The following is a 26,961-nucleotide window of genomic DNA, read 5'->3' as shown; positions in this document are numbered from 1 at the left end:
TGTGCTGATGAGTTCATGCGTCCCCGCGATTCATTCTCGGTAAACTCGCGCGCTAAATACGACCAGATACGTTTTTCAGGTCGTTTTTGTGAAAGTTTAACCGTTGTCCGCTAAATATGAATGGAAAAAAGTTATCTTTTGTCAACGGTCCATTACCCTGGTTCCAGAGGTTTCTTTTTCGCAGTCAGTAGCAGAGAGAAGAAAGAAAACCTCTCTAGGGCCAGGTCGGAGCGGTCCGTTCCGACCACACATGGAACCAACCAGAATTTTCTGATACACTTTGTGCCGTTACATGAAGATCATCTTATCATGAGCTTCGGATAACTGGTCGCGTAAGCCTTCACGAAACGTCCCGACGATTTTCCATCCATAATGCATCACAGCCTTTAGCACTTCTGTTACAGCACGTACAATGTACCGGTACCTCTCTTAGAAATATTTTCCTCCATTGCATTCAGTCGTAAAAGCCACATAAGTAGCTATAAATCGCCGCGGTAATCACAGAGAACAAAGAAGTAAACAACTAAGACAAGGTAAGCTATTTTTTTTATTCAAATTCTTACGCCTCAAATGTTGTGTTTATTGTGGCTGTGTGAGAGAAAAGATTACGTAACTACCGTAGCCGAAAGAGTGTGCATTGGAGGCAATGCAGTTCGGCTAATCGAAATTCAGGCAATTTTACGTTATTCTGTATTATTGTCCGCACTTTAAAAGAAATGGGAATAGTTCATGATCACTGTCATGGTACTCTATCCTCGCTACAAAACGTCCATAAATTGTAAAGCTCTAATATAATTAAAGCTTAATTAGTACAACATCCTGGTTTTTCACTTTTTGACCTTTTTTGTATTATTGTCCTCACTTTAAAAGAAATGGGAATAGTTCATGATCACTGTCATGATACTCTATCCTCTCTACAAAACGTCCATAAATTGTAAAGCTCTAATATAATTAAAGCTTAAATTGCTTAAAAAGTCTACTTCTTAGCAATGTACTTTGAGTATAAATTTTTTTATAAAGCGACGTATTTGTAGCATAACATCTTTTTGACCTTTTCTGTATTATCGTCCTCACTTTAAAAGAAATGGGAATAGTTCATGACCACTGTCTTGGTACTCTATCCTCTCTACAATTTCTATTCAAATTATCAAATTAATTCAAAACATCAAGTTATTCAATGTATTTTAATGTACTCTTCATAATAATGTGAACTGTGAAGTCAAAAATCCAGCTAACAAGTTACGTTTCTTGCTGCTGTCAATCATGACAAAACTCTATGACCACTGAAAAAAGAAACATGAATGAATCCAAATCTACAACTCACAACCACAGACATGATTTTTAAACCCATTGCAATCTTCCATAGGAAAAACGATGGAGACTGATACTACGACTATCAGTTGAGTAAGACAGGATAGAGCTTTGGTGATGAAGTTTCAGACTTAAAATTACGGTGTTGCCATGGGCAACTTTCCTTGTTTCCAATGGTAACAATATCGTCGCTTGCAATTTTGCGCACTTTGCTGCCGATGACATCTGGCTGTCGAGTGGCCATTGGAAACGAAGCCAGATGCCCTTGACAACACTAAAACCTGGTCACCAACATTTCGTTGCGCCTTACCAAACTGATAATTGAAGTACATTTACCCATAATTCTTAGCACACAAAAACTTAAACAATGCTCATAAAAACATACAGAAAAGTTCTAAGACCTTCAAACCCAACATACACAATGTCATTAACACAGGGACAAATAAATTGCAAAAATATGGCTTTCCTTGTACTTTATGGGCTGTGTACGGCTTGCATGGTATTGTGGTAAAATGTACTGCTGCCATCTTTTTTTCCAACGGAGAATTACATTGGGTTTCTGGAGAGGTCCTCCAAGATGACAGACAGTGGACAGTGGCAGAAAATACCAGCTTAAGATTTGAATATTTCAGAGTGCAATGATTTTGAAAAGCAGAAAAAAGTATTTTTGTTCTACCTGTATCAACTACCTCTTATGACAAAGATTTTTTTTTTTGTTAAACAAGATGAACATTTTTATTACATGTAATAAGCTTGAAAATAGTTAAGATGGCCACAATTCAGCAGCAAATCTGTCTTACAACTTGACATTGAAGTAATCTTTTACAGGCACCATGGTGGCAGGACCATAAAAGTCCAACAGCCAAACATGAGTGATTTCAAGCTTCAATGTCTGCCAACCTAAAGGATAAAAAAAAAAGTTAAACTTCCTGCTAGCATAAATTCTGAGAAGCAACAGCTGCAGAGCATTGTCACACAAAAAGGCATATTTGAAACAGTGACATACAGGATCAAATTACCATAGTCTGTGAAAGCAGTCTTGCATTATCTCGTTGCCCCATTGCCATATTATTATATGACAATGGGGCAATGAGAGTGTACATTATAAAATGGCGTTATATATCAATCCGTTGGATTTAGAATCTACATAGTTTGGGAACTCACCATGATCTTTAGGCCATGTTTTCATCACGGGGTGTCTTGAGAACAAAGCGTTTTGAGCAAACTTTTCCTCATCAGGGCCCACATGAACAAGCTGAAGAAATTGCGAAGAGTCAAAAGTACTCTTTGAGAATAAATGAATTTGATCACGGATGCAGACCTTTTAGGCGATCTGGCAGTTATTTTGAATTGTATTGTTGCAAAAAGCTATTGTGGGATGTTTAGCGGACAAATACATACTAATTTGCCCTGGAGCATCCCATAACAGCTATTTGAAACAGAATTCAAAATGGCTGTGTATCTTTGCCAAAAATGTCCATTTCTTCTGCTATCTCTGTCAATGAATTACTTGACCAGTAGTACTTGTCACTTGAGTTCTGATACGCCCATGAATACATAAAAACACACCATCTTAACATCAAGCTTGGTCAATAACCATTTTGTGTTAGTCAATTATTGCATGACTATTATAATAGGCCTGCAATGCGAGCAAAGTAATAAGTTACATAGGTCTATAAACACGTTGCATGCTACGATGGTGGTCAATATTTAACACTTAATGACTGGTCCCGAGGGGGAACAGTGAATTTTGTTTCCTGAGAATCTCAATTTGTCTCAGGAAACATTGAGATTTGTGGAAACAAAATTCACTATTTCCCAAGGGACCAGTCATTAAGTGATTTGTTATATAGCAAAACAAATGGGTCAAACAGGTAGAAAACAAATAATCCCTTCATTGAGAAAATGATGTGCAATAGTGGTCAACATTTCACAGGTAACATTGAACTGTTTACCGTTTAATGTCATAGTTTTTGCAATGTTGCCGGCTCATCGCATTTGGAGGGAAACAGTTTCATTGTTAGATGTCATGTGATCATGAATTAGCCAATGAATGGGCACGCTGTAGCGGGAAAAACGCCAGCTATTTAACAATAACCTCTTACTAAATTAACAAGAGGGGCGTACTGAGAATACTTGCCCGAGGTTGTGGGAGTAGGGACTGAGCACAATAAGGTCCACACAAAAATGACCAAGGGTCAATATTGCCCAGTACAGCACGAGCAAGCTAGGTTAGTAAGTAGTTTATTATATGGCACTTTATTAAAATATATGGGTGATGACCATTTCCACGGAAATGGGTCAGTATGGCAAAATCCTGACCAAGAAGGAAGTAATCAGAATGGATCGGGTTTACCTAGAAACTACCATGCCATGTAATAAATTAAATACATCTTGACTTGAAATGTGAAACTTCTGAAATGACATACCTTTCCAATGACAGTGACTCTTGAGCACAGAGGTTCTTCAGGATCCCAGTCATGTTCTTTGCAATATCCACTCTGTGCTTCTGACAGTGCTAGGCTGGACATTGCATTTAACTCTATGTTTTTAACCACAGGGTCATCTTTTGTCAGGTAGAAGTATGGTACTCCTGTGCTATTAGTGACAGTACCGTCACTGAATGAAGCCGCCATTCCAAAAGGTGCCCCATCCATTGATGCAGAGATAGTTGATATGGATCCCCAGTCAGAATTGTGCACAATGTATCTTGCTGTGGATTGAGAATTAAACTACGAATAAGATTTTCTTTCCAACTGTCATTTTAGGTTACATTTCTTTGCAAGCCAGTGCTTCACTAATGTTTCAGAGAATGAAGACTGTGACAAAAAGTATTGTTTAGCCCCCTCCCCTCCACTTTTCATTCAAGTCCACTGCTATTTCCATCACTTTATCATGTTGTCATGGTAGCAAGCTACCAGTACCCATCAAATAACTGTCCTCTTGGGTTGAGGGAGACACTGCAAGTGTTACCTGCCTCAATGATCAAGTAAGCTCAAACAAAGAAATGTTTTATCCAGAATAGAACCTTATAAGTGCCTAGGCACTTCAGCTCTTTTATTGACTGTAATTGGATATTATTAGATGGCTAGCTCTTCTAGTAGGCAGGCTGAACCAAATCCTGTGCTTTGATTGGTTACTTAAGTAGACACAATGGCGGCCATCTTGCCTGCTTGGGATTGCCTACTTTATCTCACAGGAGAATAGGTTCCTGTATGTCATATAATAGATCCTTTTTTTGACCAAGTCTGTACAGTCTAGATGACTGGATATTGGACTCAATTATTAATTGCATACAGTATTTATGAACCTGAAGTGTTACTGGTTACACATAAAAAAAAGATTTTGGTCAAAATCCAGCTATTCAAATGTCCTCACGCTTGGTCAAAAAACCACATGCAGTTAAAAAAAAAATGTTTTGTACAATTCTCACCTGTTTTTGCCTTTTCAAATCTGGGTGGGGGGTCATATGTCTTCGTAGGGTGTGTCTTGTCTGTGGGACTAGTGTGTGTCTTGTCTGTGGAATCAGTGTGTGTTTGGTGTGTGGGATTAGAGTGTGTCCGACGCGTGGGATATGCAGGCTTAGACCAGGATCTAAACTCTGGAAACATCTTCATGTGGCGGCGCTCTTCTTCCATCCAAGAATCACGCATTTCTCCATAATCTTCGAAGTCTTCTCCAGGCTTAAGTTTATGAAAGTGGGCTTTGTACCCTTCAGGAATAATGTAAATACTGAGTATATATAAGCCATTGCTACCTTTAACACTTGATTGTTTGCTGAGCAATATCATCTTTAGTTGTCTTATTGTAACAGGGATAGAAATAAGCACTCGACTACTCACATGAGGCAAGCCTTAGTCTTTTTTATCAAGTATAGATTGTACATTTGTTGGTGAATTTTTCAAGTTCACTTACTCCAGTGATGAGTACTGTTATTCCCATAGTAGCATTACCACAAGAGTTTTGAAAACTGAAAATTGGGAAAATGAAGAAACAAAAACCTAAAAAATATTGACTGAAGAGGGGTACCTGTTGCAATAATTCAACTTCAGTTAGAAACCAACCAAGGGTTGTGTAAACAGGCCCTGAATAATCTAGTGAGGTTAATATATGGATCCAGGGGGGACTCCCATATAAAAAGAACAGGGGTACCAAGGTACCAAGATCCTACTTTGTGGGCGCAGCTTTAATTATTTTTCACCTCTAAGAGGTACCAGGAGCCTCCTAGAGGTACCAATTCTCAAACAAAACTTTATCTTCTGACAAATTATTTTGGCTCAATACCCTAAAAGGTACTGCAAATGCTCTCACTGTGGAGCTTTTAAGACTGAACACGCTAAGAGGTACCAAAACCTCTTTTTTAACCCCTAAAAGGTACAGCGAGCAGCCCGATCCTTTTTCAATGGGAGTTCCCACCCCCCTGGGATATGGATCACAAACAATATCTAAAGAATGATGCAATTCTTACTTGTGTCAACAATGAGTTACCAGTTTTACTACATTTCTACCTGAACATAAATGTTGTGTTTATAAGTGTTTGCTGTAAGATGACTGACACTGAATGACAAATAAGCCATAGTTTCCAACTACCCTTTTGCCAAGCTTTATCAAGACAAGTCATCATGCAAAACATTTTGTTTAAAAATGAGTTAGATTCATATGCAAATGAACACTCATGTAGGTGAAACATTTTCATACGTGTGAATGAATTGTCTCGCTTGGAGACTCATTTTGACACGCTGGCAAGAGGCAAATAGGAAGTAAGTGGCCTGTTGAATGGATATAAATAAAATAAATATTTGCAAGATCCTTTTTAGCATGTATGTTCATTTTTCAACTGATGTTAGTATTTGCTAGCTCCAATATGGTTGATTAAACTCCATATTTTAAGCCCTGATGAACTATCAAATATTAAGGTGATAAATATCTACCTTTGACATGACCGACATAGCCTCTGACCATCTGTGCTCGAAAGTTCAGCTGAATGAAGAAGTTCTTACCTCAAATAGTCTGCTTATGGATATAACATATACTTACTTCGATTTTGGTTAATGGAGCAATTAAATGTTGGAAGAGTCATCTTACCAGCATCATATTAGAGCAATATTTATCAAAAGGCTTTTTAACACCCACGAACAGATGATAACATCAGGAACTTTAAATTTTTAGCATGCAGCTAAGTTTCTGAACATTGGCTTTTAAAAAAGGCAACAGATAAATGTTTGAGGAGAAACGTGAAAGCGAAACAAAAGGATTCCAGACAACCAGGAGTACAAAAACAGGGGGGGAGTTTATGTCAACAAACTTTCTCAGCTCAATACTAACCCCACAATTAAGCTTAAGTATGAGCTGTTAAAGGGAGATGAAACGAGAAGAACGAATTTTGAGATACAAACAAACCTTGTTCATTGTACGAGTCTTTATCCTGGTGAGGACTGGGAAAGACAACCAGCGCAAAAAAGACACCAAATATAACAAGGAACGTCAGAGACACGCACGTTAATTGACAAAAATTGGCATCTTCCTCATTTTCGTCCACAACAGTAGTTGGAGGAGGAGTTTTGGGGTCGTCGTCAAAGAGTTTAACCTTATCTTCAGGCGAACCCATCACAAAATTAAAAATCGCCCAGAGGTGAGCTTTGTATTCCGGAAACGAAACGTCCTCTTCGATTAGTGAGCGTGACTTGTAAGCCTTGCTCCGCCTCCTCTTCCTCCTCTTATTATTTTGACTGTAAAATCGTTTTTGATTGGTGGGAAAGTAACCAATCAACAGTGAGCTCTCCGTAATAGACGAGTGGCGTTATGGGTAATGGTAACCAAAAACATGGCGGACATAAATGCGAAACAATTTTGGAATTTATAATATGGAGCTGTTTTCCTTCGCTTCTAATGGTTGTATCTACTGTAAAGCCATATTTATTTGCTTGTTCAAGTACAACGAGGCTATCAGCTGTTTATTAAGGATGCAAGAGAAACCAATTAGTCATGCTTTCACGTTTTAATGTCTTGAACACTTGACGACAACTCTGCTCAATTTTCGCGGGATTTTTGGACCTGATCTTCTTTCGTGAATTTACTGCTGGACTAGAAAATACATTTGCTTAGAATGGCGGATGACCTGTCTAGCTTCATTGAATCTCAGAAGCGAAAACTTGAACAGGAAAGGGCAGAAATGTCACGTGCACAGCAAACTGAGGTACCAGAAACTAAAGCAAGCTCTAATTTAGTCCTATACAAACTATATAGCCTAGCTTATAATTAGTTCAGATTTGTTTTTGGTTTGATTTTATGCCCCAATGTGATTTTCATTTTATTTCGTTTTTATGAGTATAAACATGAGGCTAAAGAAAATAAAAGCGAAATTTAAGCCATGACAATTTGGGTGTCTACAAAACGAAGACCTAAGACCCAAGACCCAAGACCTAAGATTGAAAAGCAGAGATGTGTTTTTAACAGGCCTATCAAACCAGAGACTGTCAAACCGGGTCAAAGCTTCTCCTCAGACACCAACTGACGCGAAATCAACAGTGTCTTCGTTTTGTAGATAAGGCTGGCTTGAACTGTTAAATGAAACCCTTGCTTAAATGCTTTGTTAGATGTCAACTGACGTGAAATCAATGGGGTCTCCGTTTTGTAGAAAGGGCCACCTGGATGTATAAAACGAAGACCCTCCCTCAAACTCTTTGTCAGATGCCAATTGATACAAAATCTTTTTGTACATAAGGTCGCCTTGAGCTATAAAATGCAGACCCTCGCTTTAACACTTTGTTATACGTCAACTGACCCGAAATCAACAGGGGTTGTTACCAACTGTGTGAGTCAGTAAGGCATACAAGGCATGCATGGTAGGATCCCTAACCCCTATAAAAAGCCTAACGACAAGCTAACTAAGCTAACTTAGGCAAACTAGATTGTTAATTAGACTTAACAGAGAGCTATTTAGGTTAATAAGAGTGACTGACTGCAAGACTGACCCATGCAAGCCAGTAATCCCTACTGGCTCTAAGGCTAACCACAAGCTAACTGAGGCAACCTTTTTTAGTACATGGGTGTGGGGGCAGAGATGTTTAGGGTAACCAGATTGTTATTAACTTATTTAGGCTAACCAGAATGGGTTTCATGTTAGCTTCCATGTCTTGCTAGCTCGCACTTTGTGCAGACCCAAAACTATCTAAACTGGTATGCAGATTCCTCTCATGGACACTGCAAGAACTGTGATTTTAAACTGACTGTAACCTGGTTTGCATACTAATTTGGGTTAATTTTTAAGAATGCATTTGAAATTGAGACCACTGTCGGTAATAATGAAGTGCCCTCATTTTGTGGGTTTTTGTGAAACAGGGTTTCACTGTTTATTATTTTTGGACCACAATGCAACATACTTATTTGCATATCACTCAATAAGAAAAGCGCGCTAAGAAAGTCGTGTTCAGTAGCCAGCGACTTGTGTATTTTTCAGTCAAGCTGAGGGATTCTGTCCTTTACTTGCCTGATTAGATGGGCAAGTGAAGTTTCCTCTCAAAATTTTGAGGAAATTCGAATTAAAAAGTACTGTAAGGGTGGATTTTTTTGAGCTACTGAGAATGACTTTCTGGCTAGTACATCAAAGGTAAAACTTGCTCCAACGGCAAGCCCGAAAGTTGGTTTTCTCTTCACCCTGAAGACTACTGTTATTTTCTTATGTACTAGGCCTCATTCTACATACTGTTTACTGGTTATGGTTTTCTGTTGCTGGAGCTGTTTATGATTTGTGATAGGGACACAGCTCCCTCCTGCTAAAACATTCTGACTTGAATGACCCCCATGCTATGGGAGAAATCAACATGTTTATCATCATAGATCATGATCTTCCTGTAAGGGTTTTTAAGGTATTCCTCTCTGTTGCTGTAGATCTCTTCATATAATTGATCAAACCTTGTTAATATGGTCATTTCTCAGGTAGAGACATTAAAAGAATGAACCAAACATTTGAATCACGAATATGTCATCAGGTGATTTTACAGGATTATAATAATTATTCTTCATTTTCATTTTTATTGTCATTAGGATCGTAGCAGGACAAGCCCAAGAGGATACAAACCTGACAGCAGGTAACAATAGCTGTAATGTGTCAGTGATATACCTCAATGTGACTGTGCGATGCAAGTCATTATTTGGCTGTGTGACCGCACGATGCAGTTCCCGTCAAAGACTCACATTTCACCCTTGCTCACCATAGTGTCTTCAGTAGCTCAGTGGTTGGAGCGTCTGCTAGATCACAGAGGGTGGTGGATTCAAATCCCATCTGGAACTTGGATTTCTTTCCAAGTTGATGTCATTTCTACATTTAAAGTGTCAGTGATTAACATCAAAACTCTCAATGATATATCAATACGAAGCCAATTATGCAACTTATATCTAAAGAAAAGCAACAACAATAACAACAACAATTGAACAGGACAGGGAAATTTCCTTCTTGGTACTACGTGTAAAGTCGGATCAAGGCATGGCAGCCTAACAGTTGGAATCTTGGATTTCTAGTCAAACTGGAAGTCCAGGTTCAATTGCTGGCCAGGGTAACTTTGTTGTGTTCTTGGGCAAGGCAATGTACTCTCAAAGTGTCCCTTTCCTTTGAAATGCTAACCCTGCACTGGACTAGCATCCTATTAAAATTACTATAAGCACTGGCCTGATAAGTTAGCTATGCTTAATGTAAAACTTACACTTTTTGTTACGTTAGTTGAATAAGTCTCCCAACTACATGTAAATACAGGTAGGTTATAGATTTCCCCCTCTCAAAATAAAATTATTTTACTGAGAAACAAGGTGGCGAGGTCTCATTTCATAATAATTATTATTATATCTTGATTTCAATTGATACAATTTTTTTTTATTTAAACTGGACTAGAAATACTGCTATGAATCAGTTCTGTCTGTTTTTATCCACCAAGGCATGCACAAAGAGGTCCCTTTCCTGCATCCGAGGCCAAGATAAAGGCAAAAGGTAGTGCATGTTGATATTATTTAGAGCTGGTATTTGGACTTTCCGGTATGCTTCCATTGATAGGGCATCAGATAAGAACAGCCTGCTGTATATCTGAATTCAGATAGAGAATCGCTCTTATACAATTAAACTACTTTTTGGACTTAACAAATAATAACAATAATAATATGTTAATAATATACTAGTATAAGTTATTACTTAACAGTGCTAAATGTTAGTCTCTCATTTGTGGATTTCTTTCAACAGCCACTGTGGAGGATGACAGTGATGTAGGAGGACTGAAGTTAGGCGGTTATGAAAAACATCAACAGAAACTACGGCAGGAGAGGAAGGAGGATTATAGAAAGTATCTTGCAGAGGTATCTTGTGAAAAGAAAACTAAAAATATTCATAGCCACTTAGGCTGTGTTCTTTTCAGATCAACCATTTCAACTACAACCAGTTTGGGTTGATAGGGTTGACATTTCTTGATGGAACACTTTTCCAACCATTTTCAGTTAAAATGCAGTAACTCCTGGGTATACTCCTTATGCAAGTAACAATCACACAACAGAATCATGCAAATGCTCTTTCAACTGTTTCAACCTGGTTTGAGGACAGTTAAAATAGTTGATCAACCAAACCAACCAGAAATGGTTTTCGCTCAATAGAACACAAAAAACCCAACCAACCGGAAGCAGTTGATGCCAATGTGCAGTACCAGAAAATATCTATACTCCCCCCACAGAAGAGATTGGAATTTCCTGGGGGGTGGAGGTTCTCCAAGACCAAAAAATTTAAAGAAATGTATCAGGTTTAATTGGAATTTCCAGAGGGGTGGGGGGTCTTGGAAAAAATCCCTTCTGTGGGGGACGTATAGATATTTTCTGGAACTACCCAATAGAACACAACCTTAAATTTGATATTATTTAATCAGAGCAGCGTTACTTAATTTAATGTCATTATTGTAAACATATGATTGTGGTAGAGAGTAACAATAATAATAACAATAATAATAATAATAATAATAATAATAATAATAATAATAATAATAATAATAATAATAATAATAAAGAAAGTATTACTTTTTCACCACTAATAATCAGAAGGATGGCACATGTGAGGGTATTTTGTCCCCTTAGCCAAATCATCATTTTATTCTTAACTTGGGCTTTGCCACTGAATCCATTGAACAAGATGAAACATTTGATAACTGACCAATGTGACCCCCCACTCTAAAATTTAGCTGGAACACTGTGATCATGTTCTTTGATTATGCTTGTTGATGGACTATGCCAATTCTCCATTTCTTAGAAAAATTTCCACAGCTCAGGCAAAGCTGGTCCTGTTTTGTCAGAGAGTAGATCACCTTACCCAGGGTACAAATCAGGAGAGGTCAGTACTTTTGTTCTGTTGACTTCTTTTGGAGAGATCACTGAATTTACCAAGTAATAATAAAAACCGTTTGTTTTGTTTCTATTAGAGAGTCAGAAAAAAAGCAAAATTCACTTCATTGCAAATGGCCAGTAATGCAGTAGTTAGTTTTGTCCAGTAACCGAAAAAAATCCTGATTTCTGAATTTCATTCAGCATTAGTTTGGCTATGTGGTATGTATATGGGCTGTTATTTACCTGCAAGGTAGATTTTCTGTCTTTTTTTTTGGGAGAGGGGGGGGGGGGGGAGAAATAATGATTATATCACTTTGCTTTCATTGACAGTTTCACTAGGAACCACTTTCTGTACTTTTGAGGTCTCCACTTTTGGAGATTGTTTTATTAATTTTTTAGCTCTACGGTAATACATTAAAATAATATGGCAACCTACATTACAGAGTAGTGTATTGTCATCTGCAAGGAGAATTGACTGTTTTTAAATTAATGTTGAAACAATACTATTATTAGCTACAGCCTGCTGGCTACACAAGGGAACTTTTGTTGCTGGAACAAAATAATGTTTTGTAGGTAAAAGTTTGTTTTGAAATGCTTCAGAAACATTTTGATTCTTTTTTAGAAGCAAGTTAGGATGTTTTCTATGTGTCTAACCAGTGTTTTTGTTAGTAGAATGAATCACAATTAAAATTTAAAAATTGTGTCTAAACAAACAAACATGCTTGTAGCTATTGCAACACTGTTTCATTTACCCAGGAGCTTAGAACAGCATTGATACCTGCCTAACATAACATCATTCAATGCCAAGTCATAAATCAATGTTGATAGATTTGGTGTTGACAATCTAAAAAAACAACTCTCAAGCTACAGAGTAAGTGATATTTGTCTTACTTTGATGGTAGGCCTGCATGCCTAATTGAAAATTATTCTGTCCCTTTTCTGGTAATTCTCGTTTCTGATTACATTCAGCATCAGCCATAAATAATTAATGACTGAGTTCTTTGGTCATCACAGACATTTGCATAGCGTCAATTAACTTTGCCAGGTGGCATATAAATTTGCACTGTCAATACTCAGAAAAAAATATTAGCATTGCAAATTAACAGGTATAAATAACTATTGTTTTTAATGTGCAAGAGCGCGAGGAAAACACAAGAGGACAGTTACTGCAAAACACGCAGTAATAAAAGGGATTGTAAAAGTAGCTAAAAGTGTTCCCTCTTAGTATTTCCTCACAGACCAGACCAAAAAAACAAACAAACAAATAAACAAAGAAAAAAACAGTACAGACCAGTAAGAAGAGCATGAAGGAAATTTGTATGTTGACAGCATGATGATTACCCTGGTCCCAGAGGTTTTTCTTGATTTTTCTCCGCATGAGAGAGCTGCGAGGAGCCGCGAAGCGGCGGACACAAGTCGCGAAGCTGGCTGTCTCATCTCATACGGAAAAAAATCAAGAAAAATTCGCGGCTCTCTTGGCTGTCTCATCTCATGCGGAAAAGAATCAAGAAAAACTCTGGGACCAGGGTACATGACGATTCTCTTCTTCTCAAAGCATGTAGAATATATCCTGGTCACGTATCGAGTCCAGCCATTAGGGAACTTAAGCAAACCACGACGGCAACGGCAATGAGAACGTCACCAAACAAAAGGTTTAATGAGCAAAACAATAACTGTGCACGTGCGTTATAAAACTTTGTACATTTCTTAGCCGTCCTCTGGACAGCAACAACGTGAAATGACTAATTAAGTTCTGCGTATTTTGGAGAACGCGAACGACCGCGGCTAAGTTTTCGTATTTTTATTTGGAATTTAACGCTGGCGTTACATTTTTAGCTTGAGCACTTCTGAGACTGATAGGCGATCTGAATAGATCTAGACAATTGCGAAATTCAAAGATAAAATATAAATTCATTTTTTTACTTGGCGTCGTCCTCGCAGTCGCCGTCGTCATTGCTTTGCGTGATCTGCGTGACTGTACCATAATCACGCAGTCGTTTGTGTTCGTGGTCAGGTTGTAACGGCAATATATTGAATCGATGGCGAGAAAGCGTGAAATAACCTAGAACCCGTAAATCGGATTTTTAGTTTTCAGAGGAAAAAAAATGGGTCAAGGCAGTACTAAACGAGAATATTTCTTTCTTTTTTTTTCTTCGCTCTTCTTTAGCTGGTGTGAAAATCTTCCATGATTTTCTGAAATCTCAATACTCAGAGGAAAACTTGTTGTTTTGGCTGGCGGTGGAGAAACTCAAGAAAGAAACAGATCAGGCGGCCGTCAAAGAACTCGCACAGTCCATTTATCGTGATTACCTATCATCGGAATCTCCTAAAGAGGTGTGTACCTAGTGTTTATATTAATAATGCCCTGTGTACAATTTATATCTATTCGTACCTTTTGATACGCTTCGGCGGCATATCAGGCCAGTTTGGTCTCGCCGTAGTCGAGACAAAGTACCCATGGCTAGACCAAACGAGCCTACCCAAATTCGGCCGAGTGACCATGACGTCATAGCCATATCGGGTCAGTGACTTGATATCAGGGGATATCAGGACAGTAGTCACGGCTTCTGATTGGCTAATTGCGAATTTGGGTACGGTAACACTTGAAACCTGCCGGGCCACATGCTGCCCTGCTCACAAACAGGGATTCCAGATCCACCTTTTAGCTGTACAGTCAGTGTGTTGAATACCGAAAAAGGACTTTGACATGAGCAGATTTGCGAAAGCCAAAACAAATAAATTAATGCTCGGATTTGCGAAAGCCAAAAAAATAAATTTAAGCTTATAATGCGCTTAATTTATTATCGGATGTCTTAATTTGTCGGAGAACTTTGAGACTTGGAATCTTGTAGCGTTCGAGCTGACTCCCGTTTGGGACTGACGTGCACAATGCACTAACTAGCACCCCGTCCATACTACGGAAACCATAGTTCTGTCGCTCCTTAGCCACTAAACTCGAAATAGACTTAACTTTACCAACAAGGCTTGAACCTTTCTCACCTCGTCTTCTTTTGCTTACACCCACTCATGAAGTTTTTAATTTCACCTCTGTTCAATAGGTCAGCATTGACCACAAAACTCGGCAGCTGATTGAAGACGTGTTGGAGGAACCCGATCAAACAGTGTACGACAATGCTCAGCGTCACGTGTATTACGTCATGTATCAGGACTGTTACCCAAGATTCATAGTGTCGAACGTTTTCAAGGCCCTACTGATGGCTAACGACTGATCACGTGATTTTGAATAGTATCTAGCTTATTTTCTGTTGAGTAGATTCTGCGATCGATGGTACGATTAGATGAAAATACAAAGTAAGGGACTCGTTCTTCTCGGTTTTTTACTTCGGGCCTTGCGTCTTAATGTTCCGATGAATATTTCTTGGCGCATTCTGTTAAATATCATGCTACTTCACAATTGGTCCTTTGAGCGTTGGGTCGTTTCACGCAACAGTCTTTCGTAGCACTAACGAATACTGTGAAAAGCTAGTTAGTCCCTTACTTTTAGGGGGTAATGCAAATATCTTATTTTTCTCCCAATCTTGGTCTGCTTGTTGGTAGACATCCTGTGATAGCAATTTTTACGTCACATACATGTATAGACATTCTTGACGAGGAAAACCAGTTTCCAAATGTGATGAACCGGTTTTAAGGTTGTCTTAAAGACCACATCCAGCTGTGTCCGTATGAGAAGCGTCTCTTCTCTAGAGCTGGATATGGCTGAAGTGTTAGAATGTTGCTTGGAACATGACTGTGTCCCCATAAGGAAGTATCCCATTTACCAGAGGTTACATCAATATAGTGTTTCAACGTGCATGCACGTGACTTGTACCATGACTCTATGTCATCTTACGAGAACTATACTCTCACTAGAGGTCACAACATCTAATAAGGCAATTATCTCTCTGCACATGTACACTTTGCATACCTATCATGGTAGATTATTATCTGCATGCATTGAGGACCTATTTTTGTTTTTCTCGGCGTGGGCCTGAACCACGATTTACTTTGCTCCGGAAGCCATAATCCGGGATTATGGCTCCTGTTTATACGTATCGATCTGGGTATCCAATCCTCCACAACCTAAGCTGTTGTCTTTTTGGTCAATCAGTCGCAGATCTGACACCCTCGTGATTTTGCCGACGCAACTCTTAGTGCGATTGCGCCATGTTTTCCCGCGACTTTACGGGCTGTGTGCCTCGGTTTTAGTGACCGTCGAGTTTACTGAGTTTCTGAATATTCATTTGACGCATTAGCCAGCGTCCACACTGTGCCGGATAAATTTGAAAACACAGCTTTATTTCTACGGTTAGACCTATCGTCCACACTAACCAGTCACGAAAACGGTCGAAAATGCTCTTCAAACCGGGGGAATTTGAGAACGACGGCTTTTCGTTTTCGTGTAGATGAAAAGCATTTTGAAAACGGACCTTTTCGAAAACGATGTAGTCACGGTAATCATGTGATTTCCCTGATCGAGTTTTCCTCAAACACAAATCCAAAATGACCGGTGATTGTTGCGTTTTTAAGTTCCTCCGGCGTGGAGTGGACGAAAAACATTTGACGCGTTTCAGAGTGAAACCTCCGTTTTCAAATTCCTCCAGCGTAGTGTGGACGCGGCCTTGGTCTAGACATAAACCAATTGTGTAGTAAGTAATAAATATATGAATCAACTTTGATTACGAAAGGAAAATTGGTGTTCATTCCTAAGTATAAAAGAAATCTTTACAGAGTTTTTTTAAAAAAGTATTTAATATGATACCAAATTTCAAGCATCGTGGTGAGAACGTTGAAAATATTGTAGTAAAATGAAAAACTATTTGATGAAGGTCTAAGATAGAATGTATATATTACAGGGGAAGCTATTCTTTCTATACGAAAACTTGAAAATTGAAATTTTAATGGAAAGGCATTTGCAGTGACCAAGTGACTATATTCAATCTGTGAAACCTTTTCTGATCATTTTTACTAAAGGACATTTAGTGATGTATGCCAACAATGAACTGTAAATAAATAAAACTGAAAAATACCTAGCTTTCGTTTTGGTCTTTTTATTACTCTTGAAAGTAAACCTGTATTGGGGAAATATTATTCGCGTTCACTTTAATGACCATTACTGGCAGGTAATGGACCGGGCCGCAGGTGAAGACCACAAACTTGTATAAAGAACGTGACCAGTATTCCTAACTACGGACCGAACAAGCTTTTTGAATCAGTTATGACTGTTTGAAAACTGTGCTGATGAGTTCATGCGTCCCCACGATCCATTCTCGGTAACCCGTGCGCTAAATACGACCAAATACGTTTTTCAGGTCGTTTCTGTGAAAGTTTATCTAAGTTGGCCGCCAAATATGAATGGAAAAAAAAAAAATTTTGTGAACGGTTCATTACCCTGGCTCTGAAGGTTTCTTTTTCGCAGTCAGTAGCAGAGAGAAGAAAGAAAACCTCTCTGGGTCGAGGTCGAAGCGCAGTGGCGGATCTAAGGGAGGGGCCCGGTCTCCCCTTATTTTGGGTGAAGAAAAAAAGAAATGACTGAAGGAAGAAAAGCTGCAGGCAAGTAAAACCGACTCCCCCCCTCCCCCCCCCCCCCCCCTTTAGCTCAAAGTCTGTATCCGCCACTGAAGCGGTCCGTTCCGACCACACAGGGAACCAATCAGAATTCTCGGATATCATTTGTGCCTCTACAGATCATCATATCCTGAACTTCGGGTAGTTGGTCGTGTAAGCCTTCAAAAAACGTCCCGACGATTTTCCTTCCATAATGCATCACGGCCTCTGGCACTTCTGTAACAGTACGTTCGAAGTACCGGTACCTCTCTTAGAAATATTTTCCTCCATTGCATTCAGTCGTAAAAGCCACATAAATAGCTATAAATCGCCCCAGTAGTCACAGAGAACAAAGAAGTAAACAACTAAAACAAGGTAAGCTATTTTTTTATTCAAATTCTTACGTCTCAACTGTTGCGTTCATTGGGTTGTGTGAGAGAAAATGATTATGAAACTACTGTAGCCGAAAGAGTGTGCGTTGGAGGCAATGCAGTTCGGCTAATCGAAATTCAGGCAATTTTACGTTATTCTGTATTATTGTCCTCACTTTAAAAGAAAAGGGAATAGTTCATGATCACTGTCATGGTACTCTATCCTCTCTACAAAACGTCCATAAATTATAAAGCTCTAATATAATTAAAGCTTAATTAGCATAACATCTTGGTTTTTCACTTTTTGATCTTTTCTGTATTGTCCTCACTTTAAAAGAAATGGGAATAGTTCATGATCACTGTCATGGTACTCTATCCTCTCTACAAAACGTCCATATATTGTAAAGCTCTAATATAATTAAAGCTTAATTAGCATAACATCTTGGTTTTTCACTTTTTGACCTTTTCTGTATTATTTTCCTGACTTTAAAAGAAATGGGAATAGTTCATGATCACTGTCATGGTACTCTTTCCTCTACAAAATGTCCATAAATTGTAGAGCTCTAATATAATTAAAGCTTAATTAGGACAACATCTTGGTTTTTCACTTTTTGACCTTTTCTGTATTATTGTCCTCACTTTAAAAGAAATGGGAATAGTTCATGATCACTGTCATGGTACTCTATCCTCTCTACAAAATGTCCATAAATTGTAGAGCTCTAATATAATTAAAGCTTAATTAGCATAACATCTTGGTTTTTCACTTTTTGACCGTTTCTGTATTATTGTCCTCACTTTAAAAGAAATGGGAATAGTTCATGACCACTGTCATGGTACTCTATCCTCTACAAAATGTCCATAAATTGTAGAGCTCTAATATAATTAAAGCTTAATTAGGACAACATCTTGGTTTTTCACTTTTTGACCTTTTCTGTATTATTGTCCTCACTTTAAAAGAAATGGGAATAGTTCATGACCACTGTCATGGTACTCTATCCTCTCTACAAAACGTCCATAAATTGTAAAGCTCTAATATAATTAAAGCTTAATTAGCATAACATCTTGGTTTTTCACTTTTTGATCTTTTCTGTATTATTGTCCACACTTTAAAAGAAATGGGAATAGTTCATGACCACTGTCATGGTACTCTATCCTCTCTACAAAATGTCCATAAATTGTAGAGCTCTAATATAATTAAAGCTTAATTAGCATAACATCTTGGTTTTTCACTTTTTGACCTTTTCTGTATTATTGTCCTCACTTTAAAAGAAATGGGAATAGTTCATGACCACTGTCATGGTACTCTATCCTCTACAAAATGTCCATAAATTGTAGAGCTCTAATATAATTAAAGCTTAATTAGGACAACATCTTGGTTTTTCACTTTTTGACCTTTTCTGTATTATTTTCCTGACTTTAAAAGAAATGGGAATAGTTCATGACCACTGTCATGGTACTCTATCCTCTCTACAAAACGTCCATAAATTGTAAAGCTCTAATATAATTAAAGCTTAATTAGCATAACATCTTGGTTTTTCACTTTTTGATCTTTTCTGTATTATTGTCCGCACTTTAAAAGAAATGGGAATAGTTCATGACCACTGTCATGGTACTCTATCCTCTCTACAAAACTTCCATAAATTGTAAAGCTCTAATATAATTAAAGCTTAAATTGCTTAAAAAGTCTACTTCTTAGCAATGCACTTTAAGTATAAATTTTGTTATTAAGCAATGTATTTGTAGCATAACAGCGCCTAGAGCAGGCATGGATAGGCGCTATATAAATATTTATTTATTATTATTATTTATTATAACATCTTGTTTTTTCACTTTTTGACCTTTTCCGTATTATTGCCCTCACTTTAAAGAAATGGGAATAGTTCATGACCACTGTCATGGTACTCTATCCTCTCTACAGTTTCTATTCAAATTATCAAATTAATTCAAAGCATCAAGTTATTCAATGTATTTTAATGTACTCTTCATAATAATGTGAACTCTGAAGTCAAAAATCCAGCTAACAAGTTACGTTACTTGCTGCTGTCAATCATGAAAAATATCTATGACCACTGAAAAAAGAAACAAAAATGAATCCAAATCTATAACTCACAACCACAGACATGATTTTTAAACCCACTGCAATCTTCCATAGGAAAAACGATGGCGACTGATACTACGATTATCAGTTGAGTAACACACGATAGAGCTTTGGTGACCAGGTTTTGGACTTCAAATTACAGTGTTGCCAGAGGCAACTTTCCTCATTTCCAATGGTAACAATATTGTCGCTTGCAATTTTGTGTGCTTTGCTGCCAATGACATCAAAGGCTGACAAGTTGCCACTGGAAACGACGCCAGATGTCCTTGAAAACAACCCACATTACTGGTAAACATTAAAACCTGGTCGTGCCTTACTAAACTCATAATTGAAGTACATTTACCCATAATTCTTAGCACACAAAAACTTAAACAATGCTCATAAAAACATTGAGAAAAGTTCTAAGACCTTCAAACCTAACATACACAATGTCATTACAACAGGGACAAATAAATTGCAAAAATATGGCTTTCCTTGTACTTTATGGGCTGTGTACGGCTTGCATGGTATTGTGGTAAAATGTACCATCTTTTTTCCTACGGAGAATTACATTGTTTTTCCGGAGAGGTCCTCCAAGATGACAGACAGTGGACAGTGGTAGAAAATACCAGCTTCAGTTAAGATTTGAATATTTTAGAGTGCAATGATTTTGAAAAACAGAAAAAAGTATTTTTGTTCTATCTCTATCAACTACCCCTTATGACAAACATCTTTTTTTGTTAAACAAGATGAACATTTTTATCACATGTGATAAGCTTGAAAATAGTTAAGATGGCCACAATTCAGCAGCAAATCTGTCTTACAACTTGACATTGAAGTAATCTTTTACAGGCACCATGGTGGCAGGACCATAAAAGTCCAACAGCCAAACATGAGTGATTTCAAGCTTCAATGTCTGCCAACCTAAAGGATAAAAAAAAGTTAAACTTCCTGCTAGCATAAATTCTGAGACGCAACAGCTGCAGAGCATTGCCACACAAAAACGAATATTTGAAACAGTGACATACAGGATCAAATTACCATAGTCTGGGAGAGCAGTCTTGCATTATCTTGTTGCCCCATTGCCATATTATTATATGACAATGGGGCAATGAGAGTGTACATTATAAAATGGCTTTACATATCAATCCATCGGATTAAGAATCTACATAGTTTGGGAACTCACCATGATCTTTAGGCCATGCTTTCATCGCAGGGTGTCTTGAGAACAAAGCGTTTTGTGCAAACTTTTCCTCATCAGGGCCAACATGGACAAGCTGAATAAATTGCGAAGAATCAAAAGTACTCTTTGAGAAAAAGTGAATTTGATTACGAATGCGGACCTTTTTAGCGATGCAGTGGTCATTTTGAATTCTATTGTTTTAAATAACTATTATGGGATGTTTAGGGGGCAAATACACACTAATTATCAGCTAGCTGTTTGAAATAGAATTCAAAATGGCCGTGCATATTTGCTAAAAAGGTCCATTTCTTCTGCTATCTCTGTCAATGAATTACTTCACTAGTACTTGTCACTTGAGTTCTGATACGCCCACGAGTACATAAAAACGCACCATCTTAACATCAAGCTTGGTTAACAAGCACTTTATGTTTATCATTGCATGACTATTATCATAGGCCTGCAATGCATGCAAAGTAATAAGCTACATACCGGTAGGTCTATAAACATGTTGCATGTTACGTTGGTCGTCAATATTTAACACTTAATGACTGGTCCCGAGGGGAATAGTGAATTTTGTTCCCTGAGAATTTCAATGTTTCCCGAGATGAAGTTGAGGGAAACATTGAGATTCATGGGAAACAAAATTCACTACTTCCCAAGGGACCAGTCATTAAGTTATTTGTTATATAGCAAAACAAATGGGTCAAACCAGTAAAAAACAAAATTAATAATCACTTTATTGAGAAAATGATGTGCAACAGCGGTCAACATTTCGCAGGTAACATTGAACTGTTTCCCAACTAATGTCATAGTTTTTGCAATGTTGCCAGCTCATGGCATTTGGTGGGAAACAGTTTCATTGTTAGATGTCATGTGACCATGAACTAGCCAATGAATGGGCAGGCTGCAGCGGGAAAAATGCCAGCTATTTAACAATAACCTCTTACTAAATTAACAAGAGGGCTGTACTGGGAATACTTGCCTGAGGTTGTGGGAGTAGGGACTGAGCACAATAAGGTCCACACAAAAATGACCAAGGGTCAATATTCCCCAGTACAGCACAAGGAAGCCAGGTTAGTAAGTAGTTTGTTATATGGCACTTTAAAATATATGGGTTATGACCATTTCCATGGAAATGGGACAGTATGGCAAAATCCTGACCAAGAAGGAAGTAATCAGAATGGATCAGATTTACCTTGAAACTACCATGCCATGTAATAAATTAAATACATCTTGACTTGAAATGTGAAACTTCTGAAATGGCATACCTTTCCAATGACAGTGACTCTTGAGCACAGAGGTAACTCGGGATCCCAGTCATGTTCTTTGCAATATCCACTTTGTGCTTCTGACAGTGCCAGGCTGGACATTGCGTTTAACTCAATGTTTTTAACCACAGGGTCATATTTCGTCAGGTAGAAGTATGGTACTCCTGTGCTATTAGTGACAGTACCATCACTGAATGAAGTCCCCATTCCAAAAGGTGCCCCATCCATTGATGCAGAGATAGTTGATACGGATCCCCAGTCAGAATTGTGCACAATGTATCTTGCTGTGGATTGAGAATTAAACCGCGGATGAGAGTTTATTTCCAAATGTTATTTTTGGTTACATTTCTTTGCAAGCCAGTGCTTCACTAATGTTTCAGAGAATGAAGACTCTGACAAAAAGTATTGTTTAACCCCCCCCCCCCCCTCCCTCCACTTTTCATTCAGTTTCACTGCTAGTTCCATCACTTTATCATGTTGTCATAGTAACAAGTTACTAGTACCCATTAAATAACTGTACTGACTCTTGGGTAGAGGGAGACACTGCAAGGGTACCTGCCTCAATGATCTAGTAGAATAGAACATTTTACTAATCCTTATAAGTACCTAGGCACTTCAGCTCTTTTATTGACTGTAATTGGATAGTATTAGATGGCTCTTCTAGTAGGCAGGCTGAACCAAATCCTGTGCTTTGATTTGTCACTTAAGTAGGCACGATGGGGCCATCTTGCCTGAGGTTCTTGTATGTCATATAATAGATCCTTTTTTTGACCAAGTCTGTACAGTCTAGATGACTGGATATTGGACTCAATTATTAATTGCATACAGTATTTATGAACCTGAAGTGTTACTGGTTACACACACAAAAAAGATTTTGGTCAAAATCCAGCCATTCAAATGTCCTCACGCTTGGTCAAAAAACCACATGCAATTAAAAGAAAATGTCTTGTACAATTCTCACCTGTTTTTGCCTTTTCAAATCTGGATGGGGGGTCATATGTCTTCGTGGGGTGTGTCTTATCTGTGGGACTAGTGTGTGTCAGTGTGGAATCAGTGTGTGTTTGGCGTGTGGGATTAGAGTGTGTCCGACGCGTGGGATATGCAGGCTTAGACCAGGATCTAAACTCTGGAAACATCTTCATGTGGCGGCGCTCTTCTTCCATCCAAGAATCATGCATTTCTCCAGAATCTTCAAAGTCTTCTCCAGGCTTAAGTTTATGAACGTGGGCTTTGTACCCTTCAGGAATAAAGTAAATACTGAGCATATATAAGCTGTTGCTACCTTTAACACTTGATTGTTTGCTGAGCAATATCATCTTTACTTGTCTTATTGTAACAGGGATAGAAATAAGCACTCGACTATTCACATCAGGCAAGCCTTAGTCTTTTTTATCAAGTATAGATTGTACATTTTTTGGTGAATTTTTCAAGTTCACTTACTCCAATGACGAGTTCTGTTATTCCCATAGTAGCATTACCACAAGAGTTGTGAAAACTGAAAATGGGGAAAATGAAGAAACAAAAACCAAAAAAAAAAATTGACTGAGTAGGGGTACCTGTTGCAATAATTCAACCTCGGTTAGAAACCAATCAAGGGTTGTGTAAACAGGCCCTGAATAATCTAGTGAGGTTAATATATGGATCCAGGGTGGACTCCCGTATAAAAAGGACAAGGGTGCTCATTGAAAATTTTAAAAAGAACCTCTAAAAGGTACCAAGATCCTGCTTTGTGGGCCTAGCTTTGATTTTTTTCACATCTAAGAGATTCCAGGAGCCTCCTAGAGGTGCCAATTCTGAGACAAAACTTTATCTTCTGACAAATTATTTTGGCTCAATACCCTAAAAGGTACTGCAAATGCTCTCACTGTGGAGCTTTTAAGACTGAACACGCTAAGAGGTACCCTTACCTCTTTTTTAACTGCTAAAAGGTACAGCGAGCAGCCCGATCCTTTTTCAATGGGAGTCCCCACCCCCTGGGATATTGATCACATACAATATCTAAAGAATGATGCAATTCTTACTTGTGTGGACAATTAGTTACCTGTTTTACTACATTTCTACCTGAACTTAAATGTAGTGTTTATAAATGTTTGCTGTAAGACAACTGACACTAAATGACAAATAAGCCATATTTTACAATTACCCTTTGCCAGGCTTTATCAAGACAAGTCATCATGCAAAACATTTTGTATAAATATAGACACGCAAGGCGTGTAAGAGTTATTATTTTTTTTGTGAAGTGTCGGAGATAGGAGCATTCATGGAGCTGTTTACAGTAATGATTTGGATAATTTGACAAGTTTTTTTTGGTTGCAATGTACAGCAAGAAAGAAACTGGGAATTTATGATCTACATGCGATGTTACATCGGTCATGGTAAGATAGCTAAATAGTAAGCCATAAAATGTTTGGCTGAACAAACTACAGTAATCTGACACGTCTCCAGATTGATGTAGATACCATCTTATTTTCTAACAGGCAATTTGATTCGTTCTTTGATACAACCCGCACTGTGATTGGTGTGACACGTGCACATGCATAACTCCCTCACTCACCGATCACATAGCCCTTCCAACCCCCAAGAGGAATTTTTGCGCAAAAATACTCAAGTTAAATAAGAGACCTTTTCGCATTTTATACGAGTCATAAGTTTACCCTTTTTGCACAACACAACACAACACTACTTCACTGAAAATAGAAAGAAAGAGAAAAAAACCTCTCTGACACATTGAAAGTTTGATTTAATTAAATTGCACTTTACCTTGGTGCCACGTAGTCTTCAAAGAACATTTGAGCAGTTTTCGTACTTTTTACCTTTAAAAATGTCGGACTGAAATAAATGTCATTAAATAGAACTATTAACCTGCTACTGCAGTAAAAACCGTCCAGAAATGAAAGCTTCTTTTTTGTTTAATATCCTGGAAACAATAGCCGATAACTTGTCAGCTCTAATTGAATTTACTCCCATACGAAAAACAAAAGTGTCAAGTTACCATTTGTAACTAAAGATAGCAAACATCTCGTGGGAACAAGTGGTTACGATTCATCAGCTCTAATTGAATTTACTCCGTTGTGAAAAACAAGAGTGTCAAATTACCCTTTATAACTAAAAAATATAAATATCTCCTTATATTTGCATGCAACAAGAACAAAACAATCGTTACCTGCACTTACTATTGTAAACGTTAGAACTCTTTCAAATCTAAATAGTCTTGTCTCCTCTAAAACATGTCCTAAGAACTAGAAGCAATGATTCGTGACCTCTAATTGAGTTTACTCCTTGTGAAAAACAAAAGTATCAAGTTACCTTTGTAACTAAAAATGAAAATATCTCGCCCATTTGCATACTACTTACTCACAAACTGTTTCAAACCTCAAGGCTCATCTCCTTCATAACTAAAATTCTCAGCCTCACCCATAGAAAATGTCGAAGTAAACCCAATATATGAATACTTCCTCCTCTTTTATAGAAGAATAAATATGGCCCTTCTGAACTGTATTGGGATCAAATCTTCTCACGTACCATTTACCGTTAAAACAAGAAATTTGATTGGCTGTTTATAGTAGATCCAATCTGATTGGTGTGACATACATATATCTCTCACTCACTCAATCACTCACTCACTCACTCACTCACTCATCCATTGTTCCGTCCATAACATACCCGACACGCCGAGACTCATTTTGACACACTGGCAACAGGCACGGAGGAAGTGGACTGTTGAATGGATATAAATAAAAGGAATATTTGCAAGATCCTTTTTAGCATGTAAGTTCATTTTTGCAACTGATGTCCGTATTTGCTAGCTCCAACATGGCTGATTAAACTCCCTCTTAACCAATCAAATAAAGCTGATAAATATCTACCTCTGACATGAGCTACACAGCCTCTGACCATCTGTGCTCGGAAGTTCAGCTGAATGAAGATGGTTCTTACCCCAAATAGTCTGCTTATGGATATAACATAAACTTACTTCGATTTTGGTTAATGGAGCGATTAAATATTGGAAGATCATGTTATTATCTTTAAAAAGATAACAACAAAAAGTCATCTTACCAGCATAATATTAGAGCAATATTTATCAACAAGTCATTAGGCTTTTTAACACCCACGAACAGATGATAACATCAGGGACTTTAAAGTTTTAGCATGCAGCTAAGTTTGTGAACATTGTTTTTTAAAAAAGGCAACAGATAAATGTTTGAGGAGAAACGTGTTGTAAGATCAACAAATTAGTTCACATTCCAGTAGACTTCCCAGTGAAACAAAAGGATTCCAGACAACCAGGAATAAAGAAACAATTTTAACCTGAGTTTATGACAACAAACAAACTTTCTCAGCTCAATACTAACCCCACAATTAAGCTTAAGTATGAGCTGTTAAAGAAAGATGAAACGAGAATAACGAACATTAAGATACAAACAAACCTTGTTCATTGTACGAGTCTTCATCGTGGTGAGGACTGGGAAAGACAACCAGCGCAAAAAAGACACCAAATATAACAAGGAACGCCAGAGACACACACGTTAACTGACAAAAATTGGTATCTCTCTCATTTTCGTCCACAACAGTAGTTGGAGGAGGAATTTTGGGGTCGTCGTCAAAGAGTTTAACCTTATCTTCAGGCGAACCCATCACAAAATTAAAAATCGCCCAGAAGCGAGCTTTGTGCTGCGGAAACGTCCTCTTCGATTGGTAAGCGCGCGTGACTTGTAAGCCTTCCTCTGTGCTCCGCCTCCTCTTACTATCATTTTGACTGTAAAATCTTTTTTGATTGGTGGGAAAGTAACCAATCAACAGCGAGCTCTCGTACGAGTGGCGTTATGGGTAATGGTAACCAAAAACATGGCGGACATA

General features: G+C 38.0%; 3 protein-coding genes across 5 annotated transcripts; 1 reads left to right on the top strand and 2 right to left on the bottom strand.

The window, feature by feature from the left end:
- Nucleotides 1-40: 40 nt before the first annotated feature.
- On the bottom strand, nt 41-7,008 carry LOC145463004 (protein CREG1-like). Its single transcript, XM_081446698.1, has 5 exons — nt 6,712-7,008; nt 4,745-5,023; nt 3,741-4,024; nt 2,476-2,566; nt 41-2,211 (listed from the first exon to the last, which is right to left on the bottom strand). The coding sequence occupies exons 1-5, from the start codon at nt 6,917-6,919 to the stop codon at nt 2,108-2,110; spliced, it is 966 nt and encodes a 321-aa protein (XP_081302824.1). The 5' UTR covers nt 6,920-7,008; the 3' UTR covers nt 41-2,107.
- Nucleotides 7,009-7,129: 121 nt separating this feature from the next.
- Nucleotides 7,130-13,916, top strand: LOC145463016 (uncharacterized). 2 transcript variants are annotated; one of them, XM_081446712.1, is made up of 6 exons: nt 7,132-7,507; nt 9,358-9,401; nt 10,242-10,294; nt 10,541-10,653; nt 11,588-11,668; nt 13,829-13,916. In XM_081446712.1, the coding sequence occupies exons 1-6, from the start codon at nt 7,418-7,420 to the stop codon at nt 13,835-13,837; spliced, it is 390 nt and encodes a 129-aa protein (XP_081302838.1). In that variant the 5' UTR covers nt 7,132-7,417; the 3' UTR covers nt 13,838-13,916. The 2 variants fall into 2 exon arrangements, with proteins under 2 accessions (XP_081302837.1, XP_081302838.1); XM_081446711.1 differs by lacking the exon at nt 13,829-13,916 and having other exon boundaries at nt 7,130-7,507; nt 11,588-11,942.
- A 3,329-nt stretch (nt 13,917-17,245) lies between these two features.
- Nucleotides 17,246-26,846, bottom strand: LOC145463005 (protein CREG1-like). Of its 2 annotated transcripts, XR_014041279.1 has the most exons (6): nt 26,532-26,846; nt 23,066-23,341; nt 22,105-22,388; nt 20,840-20,930; nt 19,034-20,577; nt 17,246-18,880 (listed from the first exon to the last, which is right to left on the bottom strand). XR_014041279.1 is itself a non-coding variant. In XM_081446699.1 (5 exons), exons 1-5 carry the CDS (start codon nt 26,737-26,739, stop codon nt 20,474-20,476), a joined length of 963 nt encoding a protein of 320 aa, XP_081302825.1. In that variant the 5' UTR covers nt 26,740-26,843; the 3' UTR covers nt 18,892-20,473. The 2 variants fall into 2 exon arrangements, 1 of the variants encoding a protein (XP_081302825.1); XM_081446699.1 differs by lacking the exon at nt 17,246-18,880 and having other exon boundaries at nt 18,892-20,577; nt 26,532-26,843.
- Nucleotides 26,847-26,961: the final 115 nt, after the last annotated feature.

This window comes from Orbicella franksi, chromosome 12 (genome assembly GCF_964199315.1).
Source record: "Orbicella franksi chromosome 12, jaOrbFran1.1, whole genome shotgun sequence".
Taxonomy (NCBI): domain Eukaryota; kingdom Metazoa; phylum Cnidaria; class Anthozoa; order Scleractinia; family Merulinidae; genus Orbicella; species Orbicella franksi.
This window is presented reverse-complemented; position numbering and strand designations above follow the sequence as displayed.